Raw genomic sequence first — 20919 nt, forward strand, 5'->3', positions numbered from 1 at the left:
TTTGTCTTCAGCACTTTAAAAGAGGTCTTGTGAGCAGCTTTGCCAGTGCACTACTTCACCTCGTCTCTTGCCTGTTTGCTTCCCTGACCGCTGACTGTGGATGCAAGAAAACGGCAATCCTTGGCAACTTCAATCTTTTCTCCCTGTATCATGTTGTCACCTACTGGCCTAGTTGTGAAGAGTTTGTTTTCTGTAAAAGGAGTTGTAATCCATGCTGAAGGCTGCAGGTCTTTACCTCTTCCAGTAAGTGCTTCAATCCCTGTGTACCTCCAAATTATAGATTGTTAATAAGCCTCCCCCTCATCTTGATGCTGTGTTCTGCATAAAATCTAGCTTCTGATTATTTTATCAGCATATCGATAGAATAAGTATGGTGAAAGGATACAATCCTGAGACATCCCTTTCTGGATTTTAAATCATGCAGTATCCCCTGTTCTGTTCAAATGCCTAGCACTTGCTCTATGCACAGATTCTGCATGAGCACAAGGAGGTGCTATGGAATTTCCATTCTCCTAATGTTATCTAGAGGATGTTATCATTCACAAGGCGGAATGACTTGGCACAGTCAATAAGACACAAGTAAACATCTTTCTGTAACTTTCTGTGCTATTTAATTGATTTACCTTCCTGGGCACTCTAATTAAAAGCAGCAGCAATGCAACCTTTTTCTCTCCCCAACTTTAAGTACGCTGTTCTCTTTACTTAAAGTTGCATTTGGAATAACTTAAATACCTTGTCATCTCATAACTTTACTTCGTGTGCCTGTTTTCATACCCACCCTTGAATGATCATTTCTTCAACACTGTGACAGATTTTCTTCCTTGTTCATACAATAAGAATGCAGGGATTTAGAGAGCAGTCACGGGGAAATAAAGTAAAGTGGTTTCATAGGAACATAAGAGGTTTGATGGAACAAATGCCAACATCACTACCAGCCAACAAGCAACGCTACTTTAGCAGAATAGTCAGCGAATGAAAGTAGGAAGCCCATGTGAAAAAATGTATAAGTAACACACTACACCCCCCTCCCCCAACTTCACCAATTCAAATGTTCTGACGCGGTTGACTCCATTAGGTTCATATTAAGAACAAAAAGACTGATAGTAAAAACAAAAAGAAAACTAACAAGCTTTAAAAAAATTGAGATGTTTGGAGATGAAGCTAGAAGTATATAATGTTTAAACATTCTGCCATCCTGAATTTGATTAATAAGTTATCCATTGCTCTTCTGGAAAGTGGCCTAGTGCTTTAAATCATTATTAACTTACTAAGCTGAATTAAAGGAGCCTCTTGAAGGAGCTGCTCTTGAGAAGCAGAGATGAGCCACTGATGTCGTCACCAACTGATGTGCAATGGGAAGACAGGTGAGAATATTTAAAATTAAGCCTAGTGCAGAAAGATAGTCTAGGAGCAGTCCCAGAATGATCACAGACAAACAAACAGAGTTCATAACTGGAAGTCAGAACGCGAGGTGCTAGAATTCAGATGCAAGGTTAAGGACAAGTCAGGAGTCATAGTTGATTGAACCAGGTATAAGAATTCAGAATAGATACAATAAGTATTCGAATCCCAGGGTATTAACTAGCAGAGAAAGCTCCACCTCCTAGTGGCACAATTTCTAAGTTTACCAGTTGGTCCCAAGGCAATTGCCTTATTTTATCTTCTCACTTGCAGTTACCATCACAGAGCGGTTCTATCACCTTCTTCCCTAAATACCTGCCTCTAAGGGTGAGAGGTGGGTGGGGGAATAAGACAGTTAAGGTTCTCAACATTTAGTGCTACAAAGTAATAGAGGAAACAAATTAAAAGGAAGTGTTTTCCCTAGGAAGTAACTTCTAAATACATAACGTGAAAGACAATTTGTGATCAAACTTATGACATAAATTATCCAAGCTCTGCTACCAATGCAATTTAAGTACACTGAATCCTAATCTTAATTCCCTTTTCCTTTATCTATGTAGACCTGGGCTGATTGTGCGTGCTTGTCCTGTAGAGAAATCAGGCTTGGCTCTAACGAATCTACAACTAGTGAATTAGTAGATGGTGCCAGGGCCCCTCCTGGTGTCTCCAGGGCACTGAGACTAGCAGCAGCAGCAGCAGCAGCAGCGGCGGCTACACAGAGGGTTTCTATGAAATGAAATCCACTCAGTGGCAGTAAACCAGGATTTCAATACACATCATCTTCCAGAGACTTCCATTCTTTAGAGGAATATTTGCCTTTTTGGTACAAATATCTTCCCATTTTCTACAATGACAATGTCTCACATAGTCACTTTTAGATGTGGCATTTGGTCATGGGAAGGACACAGAGAAGCTCTCGCAAACAGACATGTGCCCATTGACATCATCAACTGCATGAAATTGCACGTGAGTCCAGCATGCTTTGCTATTGAACATACCAAGTATCTGATGAAGCACAGTCACCAAGATAATTTATCTTCACCAGAACATAATTAATGTTTCTGGTTAAATAATTGATTCACATAATAATTACATGTCAAAGATTTCAATGGGGCTTGAAAACACAAATGCATTATTCCTTAATTACTTTATTTTTGGTCCGATGATTATTGATCCTTTAATTCAAAAGCTAGAAAGGTCAATGGACTAGAAAGCCACATTCTCTAGATATTCAAACTGATCAAAGTTTACAGCACTGTTCTACTTGCTAAAAAACATCGAGTTTAGTTTTTGTTTAAAAATTCAAAATTCTGTTAATAGTTTTTCAAGATCACTCTGAAGAGAAAAAAGTAATAGGTAATTGTACCAACTACCTAGTCTTTCTTTTGTCTTATTTTCTTCATCCATAAGATATTTGAGATTCAATAGCAAAACACCATTTCCAATAATTCATCCCCCTCATAGACAGAGAATAACTTACTTCCACAATTATAAAAAGGTATTTAATCTAAAAAAATTGAAAACTGTGGAGGTGGTGGGAGTTCCAATGCACCAAAGCAAGCACAGTTCACATGTTGATAATTCCAGATTTCTTCTAACTCATTAACAATATGGCTGCAACCATGTATCAACTGTATATCCCCATTCAAAATACTTCTGATGTAACTGCAATTTTTTTTACAATCATTTTTTTCCAACTATAAAGTGTGTGATAGTATATTGGGTGGGTTATACATTAATAAGCCTACCACTTCCTTCTAATTATAAATTTAGACAACATTAATTTATACTACTGCAATGTTTAAAGAATGAGAATATTAACAAAAGGTTTATCGGCCAAGATGTTAGCTTCTCCACCCACAAAGGATCATCGTTACCTCCGATGTCATCACTGCTGGAGGGAGTCTCAGATGTCACCCCAACGTTCAGCTCTGACAGACATGGCATGTACCCAGCAGGAGGCCGGCTTACTGTATACAGTCGTCTTTTGGGCTGGATGTTAGTGTCATCATCTGGAAACGGAAGACAAAAAATAATATGAACTTGTAAGCATTACCTTAAGCAATCACACATATCTCCACCTGAATTGAGTGAAGATATGAAATCAAATAGTTCAGTGAAACCAAACCACTATTATCCAATTTTAAGAAGTGAAGTATTTTATCTATGAACCCACTCTGCTATACAAGGTCTCAAAAGTGTTCAAGGATAAAGATATTACTTTGAGGACCAAGGTGAGCCTGGTTCAAGCCAAGGTATTGTCAATTGCCTCACATGCATAGGAAGTTTAGACCATGAATAAGGAAGAAGGCAGAAGAACTGCTGCATTTGAATTATGATGTTATGGAAGAATATTGAAAATACCATGGATTATCAGATCAACGAACAAATCTCTCTTGGAAGAAGTCCAGCCAGAACTCCTCAGAAGTGAGGAAGACGAGACTTTGCCTCCCATACCTTGGACATGTCCAGCCCTGAAGAGGGCATTATGCTTGGTGGCGCATCAGAGAAAAATAGGAAGCCCTTCCAAGAGGTGAATGGAGACAGTGTTGCAATGCGCTGGAACATCAGGCAATTGGGAGGGCGGTACAGGCCTGGGCTGTTTCTTTCTGTCGCACACAGGGTCACTATGAGCCAGAACTGACTCAGGAAAAACAAAACAGACGACATGTGTGGGAAACTAACACTGAAGAAACTCTGACGGGTCTACATCCCTTACTCATTACAGAGGGAATCTGGAGAGCTGGTGTTCCACGGCAAGAAAGCCTCCACTTTGGTAAGTTAAAGGTAAAGTCCAGCTACACTACCCTGCTTTAAAAATCATTCCCACAAGTCTCCCTATGCTGCCTTAAAGTGAGCACATGGTTGATTCTGTCTCCCTGTGGAAGACACTAACCCTTTCTCTCTTCCCGCTGGAACACCCAACCCCCCTCTACCTTCTCCCAATGCAGGTATTAACTTTCCTCACCTGTGAGCTCAGGGACCTTAATGTAGATACCACCCGCCTTGTGACGCATGTCACTAGTGAATGTGCATGTCTGAAGGCTACCTAGAAATGTCCCAAGATAGGAAGGGCTGTTCTCACTTCTCCCTGTTCTGCGTGGTCCAGCAAGCGGACCTGAGGTGAGCATGCTACCCTACAATGAGTCTAGCTTCTTTCTTTTATTCTCTTTCCTAGCTGTCTTATCCTCTATGACTTTACTATAATCTTTATATATTATCGCTGTGCATTTGCACCTCATGGCCCTTTCGTTGTCGGAGGCCGGTTTCCTCTGACACACATAGTTTTTAAAATTCACATTAAATTAATTTCTATGTAAACTTCTGAGTTTAGCATACAAGTGAATTGCCATATGTAATTTATGATTAGGAAGCAGACAGTGAAAAGTCCAGCGTATAATACACTCCTCAGAAGCGCGGATGATGAAACTTCATACTGTTGGACATGTTGTCAGGAGAGACCAGGCCCTGAGAAGGACATCATGCTTAGTAATGGAACTGTTTGCTTAGGTGCTGTCACATCGGTTCCGACCCACAGTGACTTATGCACAACAGAATGAAATCCTGCAGGTCCCGTGGCATCCTCACCATTGTTCCTGGGCCGGAGCCACCGCTGCAGCCACGGTGTCCGCCCACGCCCGTGGCTTCCCTTTGTCAGTGGCCCTCCACTTCCCAAGCAGGATGTTCTTCCCCAGGGACTGATTCTCTCGACAACGTGTCCCAAAGTGCATGGCACAAAGTCTCATCATCTTTGCCTCTAAAAAGCACTCTGGCTGTACTTCTTCCGAGACAGGTTGGTTTGTCCTTTTAGTCAGTCCATGGTACTTTCCGTTTCTTCTGGAGCGTCACAATTCAAATGCATCCATTCTTCAGTCTTACTTATTCAAAGTCCATCTTTCATGTGCACATGAGGCAACTGAAAATACTAAGGTTTATGTCAGGCACACCTTAGTCCTCAAAGTAACGTCCCTACTTTTCAATATTCTGAAGAGATCCCGGAGTAACACAGTGGCTACACAGTGGGCTCTCACAGAAGAGCAATTGGGAGGATGGCCAGGACTGGGCAGTGTTTCCTCTGCTGTCCATAGAGTCGCTACGAGTCAGAATCGGCTCGCTAGCACTTAAAAACAGCAACATACTCCTCATCATCGCAACAGAAACTTCTTAATATTTGCAGCAGAGTCTTCTAGAATTTTTCCATATATGAGCAGGCTAACAACGGGCATACATGTGTGCACTCACAAACATACTATCCACACATACTTCAGGGGGAGCACGTTTTTATGTACATAGTATACATTTCTATAATTCTCACACTATTTTAATGTATACTATTTCGTGTTATAGGTAAATTATAATATAATCATTGTAGTAAATATTGCACATGGAGGTGGTTTCTACAGTTTCGCCTTTTCGAGCATTTGTTATGATCATCCTTGGTGGATATGCTTTTAAACACATGCCCACTTTTTTTCCTTAACACAAATTCATAGAAACAGAATTTGTGGTTCAAAATTGTGCCCCTTTCTGCCTTTCTATATACCACACTATTGTCTAAAAAGACAACTGTAAGACAGCTGATTTCTGGCATCTACTTTACAATGTAGGTAATAATAATCTTTGAAGCCTCTAGATTTTCATATAAAATATGAGAAAGTAACTCTGTATGTAAAAAAACCACAAATGAATAGCCCAATTCACCCCGAGATAAAATACATATTTGATTTTAAAAACAATGACAGTGATAAACACTGCACAAAACACATGTAATAGAATGTTTGTTTCAAGATACTTAAATGCAAAAACCTTGAGATAATTTCAAATTCCTCTGTCTTCAGTGCATTTCAATTTCTTGAAGCTAAATATAAAAATTCTAGCTCTTAAGTTAATTTGATTCACCATAGTTGATTAATTACTATGTCATTCTCTTCTAGAGTCAAGGGCAGAATGGAGACATCCTTCTAAGTATATATCCCCTACTGGGGAACATCAACATTTGGTCATTTTTCACAGAATAATTTTTGGAAGCTTTTAATCAGCCAAATCTTTCTTAATAAGAAAGTTAAATACAACTTAGAAATGTCATTGTTCATTTAATTATTAGGAGGAATACAAAGGATACCATGGAAGTGAAATATGAGATGAGTCATATAATGCAAAATAAAAGCACAACTAAAAGAAAAAGAATTAAACTTTTAATATGCCATAGAAATAATCCTCATATATCAAAAAACATACACTCACCTTTAAGGTTGGGTCTTTAAACTATCAATGACACTAATGTTATAATAAAAGATTTTGTGCAAGATATTAGAATATTCCTTTGGGCCTTAATTCACTAGCTATAAATTCAGGTGACCAACTAACCTATAAAAGCTTCTAGCTCTAATGTTTTATTCTTCTGGGTAAAATACAGCTCAGTGTGATGACATGTACCCTTTTTACATGTCACACCTTGGATTCACTGCTCAGATGGTGAGCACAGAGACGATCAACTTTATTTCATTGAACAGCCAGTAGCCACATGATACTCCGTATGTTTTTCTTTTCAACTTGACGCATAGAGAGCATGGCATTTATTAGTCCCAGAAGCTAAATTAGAGCAGAGTTCCCATGCGACATTTTGTCTCGTAGTGTAAGACTTTGAGATCTACAGAATACACTTCAGAAATCTACCTTCCTTGCTGATTAAACTCATAAGCATTGGTGTTCCTAGAAAAACACAGACGAAAACCATGTTTGAAATCGCTGAGAAACTTCATGATTCAATCAGTTTTAGTTGGACTGTTAAACCCAGGGTCAGTAATTCAGGCCTACCACACGCTCAGCAGGCGGAAAATGAGGCTTCCTGCAGTCTCAGAAGCCAGCACGAGCATTCTCTCCTACAGTGTCTCTGTGAGTCAGAATTGACATGACGGCTGTGAGTTTTCAGTTGACTGAGTTGTAAAATTGCATGGGTCTGGTACTAGTACTCATTTTATAGGATGTTATCATTCAAGGCTGACTTTATTCTTCAAATTCGTTTGGAACTACAACTCATTGAGTCTACTATCTTTTAATTGTTCTTAATCTTGAAAGTCCCCTTTTCCTTCTTTCTCAGCTCTAAATGTCTAGTTCTTCATTATAATCATTCATCTACATGTGCTTATAGCTTCCTTGATCTTTTCTCCCCCTTTTTTATTCATCTGGCAAAATCCCAGCTGACATATACATAGACATCAATATTTCAATCTTCCCAAATGATTTTGTATATATATACACATACACATGTATAAGCATATACATACATATTTTCATGTCAACTTGAAGATATATAAAAGCGTAGGAGTCGAGTTTAGCCTGTCATTCAGGTCACACTGATAACCTCACTTGGAAGTGTGACCAAGATATATAGCTCTCTGGAGGGCAGCCTCCCTCCCTTTCTCTCTCTTCACCTTCCTGCTTGCAGGCCATTCTGAGAGCTGGCAGAGCCCTGCAATGTTACCACTGCCATTGGCTCCTCAGGAGTGAGTGGTCTTCCTGCATTCTGCATCACTGCATGTGACTGCGTGAGACTAAAGAGGGATGTAAGAACCAGTACCAGAATCAAGGATCTGAGTTGGACTGGGATGGGATGTCTTCTTTATGGAAAGCTCTGTCTTTCCCATATATGAACATCACTGGACTTGTTGCTCTAGTCAACATACACACATCTACAAACACATACACATACATACACAAAGATAGACAGACACCCATGCACACATATATCAGTTGGGAATATTGAAAGGGCTAAGAACTACTAAAAGAAAAAAACAAATCTGACAAATCTGTCTCAGAAGAAGTACAGCAATAATGCTCCTTAGAAGGTAGGATGGAAAGACTTCATTTCACATACTTTGGACATGTTATCAGGAGAGATCAGTCCGTGAAAAAGGACATCATGTTTGCTAAAGAAGAAAGGCTGCAGGAAAAAGGAAGACACTTGATGAGATGGATTGACACGGTGGTCGCAACAGTGAGCTCAAACGTAGCAGGTTTGAGGATGGAGCAGAACATGGATGGCTGGTCTTCCATAGTCGTATATCATAGTTGTACACAAGGTCACAATGAGTCAGACTGACTTGATGGCACCAACACCTACAACAAAATCTAGAGACTGTCTAAGGCCATTCCCTCACTCTTAGACAAGACCCTATCTTATACCTAGTCAACGATAGGGTTGGGCAATTTTTCCCTCTCATACTTGCATTATCTTTTATTAATATTTATTTTCATCTCTATATTATCCTTAACATTCAAACACACTCTTATTTCTCCAAACTTAAAAAAAAAAGGTTTCCCCCACTTTCCCTCATCTACCACCTAATCTACAAGCAAACACAGCCAATTCTGCCTATACTATCCATACTGTTCCCACTCCTCCGCTTTGGAACCAAGTAAAGAACTCTCTCTTGGTAAGGCCACAATGACTTCCACATTTTATTAAACACACAAAAATTATTATTGGTTTACTATAGTCAAGAATTAATTACCCATTTTTCTATCTATTTCTGAGCCCTCTGTTGTTTCCAATATTCCATACCTTCCTTCCAAGTTTACTATTGTTTCTGTTAAAATAGATGATACCCCAACCAGTGAGAACTTGTGGATGGTAAAATCTCTTATGCTTTATAGATATTAAATGTATTTACTTGGCTTCTTGTTAAAGATTGCCCCCTCCCATTTACTTAATAGGTACTACAGTTGCATAACTCAAGGGGTACAAATGTGTATCTAGTGAAAAATCTTCCTCCCATCTCTGTTCTCCAGTCACTCAGTTTCCCTTCCAGGAGGTCACTGTTACCATTTTCGTCTGTGTATTCTTCCAGAACTATTTGTGCATAAGCAAACATAGATATAGTATTTCTTTTTTTACCTTTTACTTATGAATGAACCCAGTGCCTCTTGCTTTCTTCACTTAAGGATATGTCTTGGTCCTCACTCCAGGAAAACACAAAGAGTGTTCCTCTCACTCTTTTAAATCGGTGCCCACAATGCCAATTGGTAAACATACCGCAATTTATTTAACCAATTTATTAATGGAATGTAGTTCCCCTCACCCCAGACTCCCATTATTCTGAACAATGCTATAACGATTAACCTTAAACATGCCATTTCGATAAATATATGCTAAGCTATTGGTAAAATTGCTAGAAATATAATCGCTAGATCCAAGATACATGCATTTATAACCTTGATATACATCGTCCAACTGTCTTTCCTGAAGAATGTGGCAATTCATACTTCAAATAAGGTATGCATGACTGCTCCCTGTTTTTGGCACAGGTTATTGACAATTGTTTTATCTTTGTCCATTTGACAGATGAAAGGGTATCTCAATCTATATTTTCATTTATCTTTCCCTTATTATCAACGAGTTAAGCATCAGTTTGTTCTTTAATGCTGAGACACTTGTATACACTTTCTACAAACTGTCTCTTACTTTCCTCTGCTCATGTCTGTTTTGAGCTATTCATCAGTTTCTTATTAATGCAGAAGCTCTTTCTGTGCGAAGGAATGGACGCCTTCAACAACACTAGGAGCTGCAAGTTTGTTCCATTTTATTACTTGCCTTTTAACTTGATTTACATATGTCCTTGGCCAAGTAGAATTTTGAATTTTCTTTTATGCCCCTGAAAGCATATAAAATTTTGTAAGGAAAAAGATCTACCATGGTTTCTTTGGGTAGCTCTCTGGTTTCATTTTTTTAAGATTTAAATAATGGTGCCAATTGGAATTTAGCCAAATTTTCCAATTTTAAAATTTCAGTCTGAATTTATTTTCTTTCCAGATAGCTATGCAGCTCTCCTAGATACAACTCACCAGCTTCCTTCTGTACTCTGTTCATTGATTTGCCCCTCGCCACTCTTCAGTGTCAGCTTGAGCACATATAAAATTCCAGATTAGTGAAGTCTAACAGAGCTCACTGCTGTGATGAAAATGCTTAATAGCTTGTCCAAACACTCGCCACTAACTTCATGTAATAGACAGCTACTGCAAACAGAGACCTAAATTTTCAATTTTAATAAAAATTTATATAGACACATATGGGTAATTGCTACCTTACTGGGTGGCACAGTTCTAGATCAATTGTTAGGAAGATTTTATTACACAGTCTTCTTTTCTCTTCTCTGTGGTAACTACCCATCCTGGTACTGAAATATAGAATTACATCTGAGTTCACATCTCAGCTCCTCCTACTAATTACCCCAGTGCCCTAAGCTTCAGAGTACTAATCTATAGAAATAAGTATCTTTCGTACATTGTGTGTTAGACTAGCTTCCCTAGAGAAGCAAAACAAATGGTGCTTAGATATGTATATAAATCTAGAGAAGGTTATATTAAGAACATGGATCACACACTAGTAGAAGTGGACTGGTTTGAGTCCAGGCAGATTCTACATCCATGGATTAGATGTTGAACTGGAGGATTCTCCTTGTTGAGTAGCTTCAGTGGCAGAAAAATCTAAGATTATTAGGAAGGCTACAGAGGCTGGTGAGTGTAAAGGCAGATGACTCCCAAGTCAACAACTTAGGCTTGTAACTAGAGAGGAGAATGATTTCAAGGTTAACTGCTTACACTTGTAACTAGAGATGCAAATGAATCCAAGGTTGGCATGTCAGATGACTCCAAGAATTGACAGGTAATATGGCAGATTGTGGATCAAGTACAAAGAACCAGAGTACAATGAGCCAGATACAGGATCCAAACCCATCAAAAAAAGTGAGCAAGTTTTCCACAGTATCCACTTATATAGGAAGTAGGCCACTCCCCATGGAAATTTCCTTTTAATTGCATTAAGGCTCTGACCTGTATAACGGTGTTGCATTACACCCTTGTCTTCTTCCAACTGGCTGGCTTCTCATGACAGATCCCATTGCAGTTAATTATGTTAGATTCGGTCACAGCATGAAGGATTATTAGGTTTTAAGTGCTAAGCCACTGATAATCCTGGCACAGTCAAGTTGACACAAACCTAACTATCACATATTGTTTCAAAGATTGAATGAACAATACAAATTAGACAATAGGCACAAAACATAAAACGAGTATGCATTCACTCATTTAATATTAGTATTGATAATAAAGATACATCCCAAGCATCTAATAACATTTTAGAAGAAACTCTGCTAAAACTGTGTGAAGCCAGTTCAGAATGGTAATCTCCAACATTTGATTGTGCATATCATTTAAGTCTTTCCTCAGATCTTGGATAGGCCCAAGATACAGTTTACTAAATTCAGCAAGAGGTGATCAAATGTTATGAGTTTGTTTGGTTCGATCACTGTACAAGATACTAGAAATTATAATAAACGAAACAGAGAAACTCCTAGTGTCAGAGACCTTATGTTGTAAAAGAATAGATAGAAAATCAATGATGTGATTCTGGAAACTCAGGCAAAGATTTATGAACTAAATAATTACTGTAGTACAACAGACTATCACTAGTAGGGGATACAAAACTAAATGAGAGCAAGACTTTATCTTAAGATGCCAGTGCTTCCTAAATTTAGCAAGCAATTAAATGTAATTCCAACTAAAGTTCCTAAAGGATATGCATTATATTTATAGACACATACATATCAGTGAAAGAAAGAGTAAAAACATAGATGGGAATACACAGATGTTATCAGTCATGCACACTTCAGCAAATTACTCTTTTCACTTGGCTTATCATTAGTGATGAGACATGTGCTCAACAGAACTAAATAATTGCTTTAAGCAGTTTATAGTATCCTATTACTAAATGAATAAACCACATTTTACTTAGCAATCCTTACTTTGTTTACTTCCTTAACAACCATCACAGGGATTATTCCAACCAATTTTACCAAAAACAGGTCTGATATTCCAATTTAATATCTTCAAAAAGACAATAACAACCATAATGAAAAAAAAAGAAGTTAAAGTAAATATAGTGACTGAAAGTACTTCTAAAATCAAGACAGAAATACTTAAGGAAGAGGAAACAATTTCCTAAGGGAATTTTTTTTCCTGGTGCATTTAAACGTGGTTAACTAAACTGCTTATATGATTTCAAAACATTTTTCTCATTATCAAGGGCAACATCCAGATGCATCTGCAAACTTATTCATTCTGTAATACCATGATCTGAATAGCTGACTAGCATTCCATCTTTTAAATGCAGCACTATTCGTTCAGCCAACTGTTAGCTATTCAGCTTTCTAACTTCCAGCTATTATGAAATAACCACATGTCAGCTACGGCCTCCTACTTCCTTAAGAATGAGAGAAACCTGGCTCCAACTCTCAATTACATGACCTGCAACAGTCCACAGACCTCTGCATTTTTCCTGAATCCTTGCGATGGTTCTTTTTCATCGTCTGCTCTCTCCCTGGAGCCTGTGTCTGTGCATGCTGCCTGTCTTTTATTCCTTGTCAATCCAAACACAAAACCAAGCCTCTTCTCTACTAATGACCCACTCACTCGAAACATGTCAAGAGCTCAATAATTTTACTGCAGATGACTAAACCACATTCTGCACCACCTTTGCCATTTTTATATTCCCTGAAAGCATGCTCTTGTGTCTCATGCACAGTTGTTTTGCTACCTTAGAAAAATCTGGGAGCCTGTCCACATCCATGCCCTCAGCTCAACAAAAATGGGTTCTTATCATTACAGTGGTAAAGAAAATAAAATTGTCTTTGAAAAAGAACTAGATTCAGAATATGCTAATGCACTGTTTATTGCAAGAGTGGGTAATCTTTTGGATATTTGAATATTTATAACAATTCATGGGCCATACAAGATTATCAACTTAAAAATTAGCCTGCTATAATTGGACAAACATTTAACAACTCATTCTTAATGTGATGGCTAGCGCCACTTCTCTTTGGTGAGGCATGTGATGTTAGCTCGGATTGTTGATTTCATAGGCTTTATATGCCCTGGGGACCTGACATGCCCAACCTCTGGTGTACGGGGTATGAGAGAAAGAGCAGTGTGATAGGTAGGTTTATTATGGCAAAATGACCAATGAACACATGTGGGATTAATTGAAAGGCGGTGAAATAAATGGCTCTGAGAGTCTCACCTTTTTTGTCTCTTGCTCTTTGATCATCAGACCAGTGTGCAGCTGCCTTAGTTTGTTCTCCACCTCAATTTGTGAGCTACACTACCTGTGGAACACCCAACCCGAGGACGGTGTCTCTGCAGGTTGAGGTTCCTTCAAGACTTACTTGGCCACACTATTGGAGTACACATAGCTTGAGCGGGGCACTGTCCAACCCTGTCATCTGTTTGGCTATTGGTGACCTGCCTTGCAGTTGCTGCCCATGCCCGAATAACCTGAATTGCTCTTTAGAGGACTACCCGATGGCCCTCAAGACTTGAAGGACTGCCAGTGTATTAGCTGTCTCATTGAAATGAGTTGCCTTTGGATTGTTTTATAGATTAATGAAATATATATGTATACATATATAAATCATTAGTGTCCTGGGTTTTTTTTCTCTAGAGAATTCTGTCTAACATAAGTAAAGAAGGAGGCGGAGTTTGTGCAAGTAGAAGTCACTGTGAAACTTAATTTTAGAGAGTTAGGGTTTAAGATGTCTATTATACATCTAAGTATTATACGTCTAAGCAGGGCCAGCTGGTAGGCAGTTGTATACACAGAGCTTTATGCGTTACATCAGGGTGAAAATCTCTAAATTGGGAACTAGGTCTAAGTCTGAAAAATAAATTTGGGAGCCATAATATATATGCATACATATATGTATGCTTGAGCATCTATCTGAAATTGTAAGCCATGGGACTGGTTCACATTTACATAGGAAGTGGGCATGAGTAAGGAAAGACAACTGAGTGAGTTACAGAGCACTTGAGCCTTGTAGGGATACAGGTGTGAGGCATCTTAAGTGTGAAGAGGAGAATCATTTGGTCAAAGGATATAAAAATGTAATATTTTAGTACATGCTATAAAATTTTTTGCCAGAAAGCCTGTGCCTTGTAACATTCTTACTTGCAATCTGTGTGTTCATTTTCCTGAACTCTCAATGACAAGGTGGAATATATACTTAAAAAAAAAAGCCTTTGCCAATTTGGCAGGCAAAATTCAGTATCACACTCATCAATGCTAGGGAAATTCTCAGTAACCATCTAATATGAGGCACAAGGTTTAAGCACAATTGATCTATACAGTCCTAAATTTCAGCTAAAAATGTCCCTGGATATTCTATTCCATTATGTAATATAATAATGTTAAATATTTTAGTTTAATTATTCTCAGGTGCAAAGCAGAATAAATGCTCCCTAGCAAAGGGCCACGGCAATGCATATCACTCCCTCAAGGCATGGCTGAATTGAAGCGAGTGGACCGCATGGGTAACAGATTACATGCCATGACAATTGTCTTTCTGTCCTGGCATCATCATATGTCAAGAAACTAGATATACATGAATGTTTGGACACAAATTGTAGCAGTTTCTTTAGTGGTGCTTTCGGAGCTATATCAGAGTACAAATCTCTGAGGAAACTGCCATGCATTAAGATGGCATGAGACGATGGTGCCAGGCTCCTTCTGGTGAGAATGGCTAAGCAGAAGACGTTGATGCCCTTGGCCATCAGAAGGAATCTGTATTCCTATTGTTGATCAGTCTCTTGACCTTCCCCTGAATCTACTCATCAAAGGGTTCTTTAAGTATACAGGAATAATTGCTTTATTTTCCATCTGATTTTCAACATATTTAAATGAGTGAGCTTTTACAGGCACTTCCTTTTTCATTACATTATTTCCTAGAAGCACAAATATTCAAACATGCAGAATATTATTGAAAAAATTCTGCTTCTCCACTAAACATTCATAAGAAAATGTACATATTGGGGGCCAGACATCAAGAATGGATTATTTCTGAGCCTTAATGCAAACTATCATAACCTTTGCTTTTCCTTGTAACACTGACTTCATCCATGAACATTTAGCTAAATCAGTAATACTTTTGATAAAACATTAGTACATTTTACCAGACTTCCATTTTTGGTTACTTGACAATAAGCTAACCTGAAAACTTCCTGTGCAAAGCACCTAGAAGTGGGGAAAAATACAACAAACATTCTTTAAATCCCTAGCTAGCTCTCATAAGAACAAGCTAATAATCCTTGAAGGCCATGATTGAAGAAAAGAAATCTAAGTTAGCATGAAGGCAATATACAATGTCAAGTCCCACCCAATTAAATAAATATGCTACAAGTGTAAACATATTTTCAAAAGAATTTTGTGTGTGCAACTTATATAATATTTTTTTCCTTTTTAAAAGTTTTAATAAATTATTTTATTGGGGGCTCTTACAGCCTGTAGTAGTTACATAATCTGGTGTCAATTTGAGACTTGAGAGGATTAAGAGTGAAGGGGTGGAGTCTAGTCTGTCAATCGGGTCATAGCCAATGAGGCCTCTGTGTGGGCATGGCCTTCTGAGAATTCTGGGTAATCCAGGATTTCCTCCCTGGAAACTCTCTCTTGACTCACTTTCCTTGGAGCCTCTCTCTCTGCTGACGCCCTGCAAGACATCCCTGAGGAGAAGCCACATGAACATAGCCTGATGCAGCCCTGGAAGCTGGAGAAGCTACATGGAGCCCCCTGGCAGCGCTGAGATGTTACAATACCACTGGATCCAAAGACGTTCTACCTACTGGCCTGTGACCATCCTGCACAAGGCATTATTGCATGTATTTTGTGAGTCTGAAGAGGACTTTATATATTGTTATCAGACATAAGGGCTAGTATCAGACTTATGGGCTTGATCTCGACTGGGCTGGGCTGTCTTCTCAATATTCAATTGCTTTTGTATATAAACCTCTTTCTAATTCACATATGAGCGCTTATGGATTTGTTTCTCTAGTCTACCTGGATTAACACACAGACCTTATAACAATCCATACATCAATTGTATCAAGCAAATTTGTATATATGTTGCCATCATCATTTCCTTTGCTCCCCCTCCCCCCTCCATCTTCTTATCCTCATGAATTCCTGATAATTTATAAATTATTTTTATTTTCATATTCATGTACCTAATTTTGAGATACATATGTAAAGGAAATGGGCCAAGAAAAGTGGAGAAAACTTTCAAGAATCAATTGAATGTGTTTGTCCTACCAGATATTAAAACACTTTACAAACCAGGGTAATGTGACACAGGGACAGCCAGAAACCAATGGATCAAATGTGAAAATAGAAACATATATATGTTTACAAATCTATCAAATGGTATTAAATAATTGGTGCTGAGAAAACCAGATATCTAATATTAACTAATCCGATATTAACATTACCTCCATATTGTACACAAAGATCTGAAGGGAAAAAATGTCTACACATGAAAAGCACATCGTTACTATTAAGGTACAGAAAGGCGCTTTAAACAAGACATGAAATACAAGGGGTACCCCCCAAAACTAGAAAAACTTCACTGGGTGGAGCTTTCATTGAACTTATTTTTCCTGGTAGGCCAGCGTCAAGCAATTTGCTCTGAGTTAGTGCACCCAGTGGCATTGCCTGGGAAGGTTCTCTCTGGTCAGAGTGAATTTTTTCCTAAAAGCATTTTCGTTCAAAGCTCATTTTTTTATGATGGCCAATTTAAGAGAACAGGATGTGACTATGAAATTCTGTTTCCTGCTTAGGAAAAATGCCCCAGAAACTGTTGTGAAGTTGAACACAGCTTACAAGGACAGCGCTATGGGAAAAACTCAAGTGTATGAGTGGTTTTCTTGTTTCAAAAAAGGTGAAATGTCAATTAATGATAAGCCTTGTTCAAGATGTCAATCAACTTACTGAAAGGACAAAAATGTCAACTCGTAGTGCATTTGGAGTTCATTCCACCAGATCAGACTATTAATCAAACTTTCTATTTAGAAGTTTTGGGGGAAAATAGCATAACAGTGTGCAACAAAAAGGCCTGATTTGTGGCAGATGGGGACTGGTTTTGCCACCATGACAATGCACCTGCTCACGCAGCCACCCAGTGCACTAGCTTTGGGCTAAAATAGGATGCCTCTCTTACCCCATGCACCTGACTCACCTGATCTTGCCCTATGCAACTTCTTTTTGCTTCTGCCAATGAAAAGAATCATGAAAGGACAGCCATTTGAGGACCATAGAAGGGATGAAGAAAAAAAAAAGTGAGGTGCTGCCAGCCATCCAAACAGATGAGTTTGAAAAATATTTCCGGGAATAGAATTGTAGATTTGACAAATGTATTAAGTATAATGTGAGTACTTTGAAGGTGATAGAGTTGTTTTGTAAAAAGAAATTTAAAACATAGCTTTGGGGGGAAAAATTCTGTTTTTTTGTGTACCCCCTCAAATATACAGACAAAAACTTAAAAGCCACAAAATATAATCATTAAAAATAATTTGGGACAATAAAAGATACATATGTACACAGACACACACATGAGGAATACAAATATATAATTTCATTAACTGCCAAATTCTGAAGAACTACATATTAATTTCTATAATGTGTCAAAATGTGGGTGACTATTTGAAAAAAAAACAAACCAGTAATTTATTCTCATACAATCTGGGGGCAAGAAGTCTAAACTAGATGTTGACAGAGCCATGTCCTCTCTCAAGGTACTAAAGGAGGAATCCTGCCTTGTCTCTTCTCGTTTCTTGGAGCCCAAAGCCCTCCCTGGTTTGTAATCTCTACCCCCATCTCGTAAGGGCATCTTCCCTTTGGGCTCATGTATATTTACAGGAAAACACTAGTCCTATTGATGAGTCTTGATGCAGAATAGCATTTCCCTTGCTGTTCCTTTCACACTGCTTTTCATATATGAGTATGGCTAAAGGAGGATTCCTGCCTTGTCTCCTCTAGCTTCTGGTAGTCCATAACATCTGCGTGCTAATCACATCTGCCAACTGCCATTTCTCACAAGGTCACATCCTCAAGTTCCAAGGGTTCACACTTCAATACAGCATTTTGAGCGGAAAGACCAATTCAACCCCTAACAGGAGAGAAAAGAGCAAGTGGGACTGGAAAGGGCTATAAAGACTTCACTTAAATTGGTAACATATTTCTTAAGTAGAAGATTTTAAGGAAGCATGTAAAAAAAGGTTATGATTCCAAATGATTGGTGGAGGAATGCTAAGAGACATGCTGTACTATCAAAATTTCATTTGAAAGTATTCCGATTTTAATAGAAAATTCTCTTTTTTTAATCAAAAAAAACATTGCAACATTTTCACAGAAACCTCCATTTTATTCATAGACACTCCTCCACTTAGGAGTGTTCATAGATCTAGAAAAAGTCATGCACGCAACATTGCAAAGCCAACCCAGCTCTGCCCACCACCAGCAGATGGCTTTGGAAACTCTGCTCATCCACCTGTTAGTACAGTGGGTTTATCCCCACCCCCACCAGACTGTTACAATTAGTAGTGTGCAATCAATAAACGAACAATGATAACTTTTGATAAGTATTCAATGAAGAGTACACTTGTATTGGGAATGCAGGAAGACTATTATTTCTATATTAAGACAAGGTTCTGCATGAATTCTATCCCTGATTTTCATTTTCACAGAGGTAATTGCTGAGAAATTTTGATCACATAAATAAGTAGATGACAGCATAAAAGGTTTTTTAATTTTAAAATTGCAATGTCACTTGATTCATTGAATTCCTTATGAGTTGCATGTCAAAAAATTAGAGAGAATTCTATCACCAAAATTATTTTCAATGATCCATCAGTCGATAATTCAATGAGCTCCTTCAGTTTGCTGAAAGAAATGCAAACCACTTGATGTGCAAAGAGATGTGCTGCTCTGCCATCAGAACAGTTTACTTTCCCTCCATGAGCCCAGTGTTCACAGAATCCCCAAGTGGCTTCCGCATCAGGGAGCACTGCGGCCCATCAGGACTTCAATAACTTAGAGGTTTTTCTTCTTGGGTAACAGGGAGAATCAAGAGTTACAAAGTGGGGAGATGCTAACAGAAACTCAAAAAGACCCCTATACAGTTTCTGAGGAAAATCAAAGTTTGGAAAGCACAATAGAGGCTGGTTTAACATGATATGTGAGGCCTCTTTGCATGGACTTCCTACAAGTCTCAAGTTCAGCTGTTCGAACCCATAAGCCGCTTCCTGGGAGAATGATGAGGCTTTCTGCTTCCTTAAAGATTTATAGCTTCAGACACCCCCAGAGCAGTTATTCTATCACATAGGGTTTCCTGTGAGTCAGAAGAGAGGTGATGCTGTGAGCTTAGAGCTCTAAGTCCCTCACTTAGATTTATATTCATGAATTTTTCCTTGTCCTTAACAGAAGTCCTCAGAATTATATGAAGATTCAAAACCATAAAACCCGAGCTATACCTCCTGTAAAAATACATTAGGAAACTGAAGATCTAGATGTCCATCCAGTTTGCAGCACATTACTGAATCATGGAAACACTACTGCCATCAAGTCCCTCCTGACCCACAGTGACCTTATTGACAGCAATGAACCCCGGCTCGGTCCTGTGCCACCGTCACTACTGTTCCGATACTTGAGTTCATGTGGCAACCCCGGCATGCCATCCATCACCTGGAGGGCCTCCCTCCTTTTTGCCGCCCCTCTACTTTACCAAACAGGAGGTCCTTCTCACAACGCTGGCCTCCCCTGACATTCTGGCAAAAGCAGGTAAGACAAGTTTCAAAGTACTTGCCGTACTTCTTCCAAGACAGATTGGTTTGTCTTTTTAGTACACCGTCGTTGTTTCAATACTCTCACCAGCACCACAATTTAAATGCTTCGATTCATCTTCAGTTTTCTTTATTCAATGTTCAAACTTCACATGCATATGAGGCAATTGAAAAATAGCATGGTTTAGGTCAGGTGCACCTTAGTCCTCAAAATAACATCCTTGCTTTTTAAAACTGTAAAAGCTTTACCGAATGCAACTCCTATTTTGGTCTCTGGACTGTTGCTTCCATGAGCATTGATTGTGGATCCAAGTGAGATAAAAATCCTAAATAACTTTAACCTTTTCCCCATGTATCATGATGTTACCTATTGGTCCAGTTGTAAGGTTTTTATCTTTTTATTGAGTTATTATCCATATTGAAGGTGGAAATCTTTGATCTTCGTCAGCAAGTGCTTCAAGACCGCCTTACTTCAGCAAGCAAGGTTGTATCATCTGCTTGTTGCAGGATGTTGGTAAGCCTTCTTTCAATACTGATGCCACATTCTTCTGCATATAATCAGGTTCCTCTGATACTTTATTCAGCATACAGATTGAATAAATATGGTGTGAAGATGCAACCCCACCTGTCCTGATGTTAAACCAGGCAGTTTTCCCTTGTTCTATCCCCACCACCGCCTCTTGAACCGTGCACAAGTTCTGCAGGAGCACATTTAAGTGTTATGGAATTCTCATTCTGCTCAAGGTTGTCCAGGCTTTGTTGTGATCCACACAGTGGGATGCCTTGGAATAGTTAATAAAACACAAGTAAACATCTTTTTTGTATCCTCTGCTTTCAGCCAAGACTCATCTGATATCAGCA

General features: G+C 38.7%; 1 protein-coding gene across 1 annotated transcript in view; it reads right to left on the reverse strand.

Moving 5' to 3' along the window:
• Nucleotides 1–20919, reverse strand: part of ERICH1 (glutamate rich 1) — a 124416-nt gene that overhangs the window by 62279 nt on the left and 41218 nt on the right. The window contains exon 3 of the mRNA XM_075556410.1: nt 3279–3413. Coding sequence (XP_075412525.1) covers nt 3279–3413 — 135 coding nt within the window. The remainder of the gene's footprint in view (nt 1–3278; nt 3414–20919) is intronic.

The sequence above is a fragment of the Tenrec ecaudatus genome, chromosome 8 (genome assembly GCF_050624435.1).
Source record: "Tenrec ecaudatus isolate mTenEca1 chromosome 8, mTenEca1.hap1, whole genome shotgun sequence".
Taxonomy (NCBI): Eukaryota; Metazoa; Chordata; class Mammalia; order Afrosoricida; family Tenrecidae; genus Tenrec; species Tenrec ecaudatus.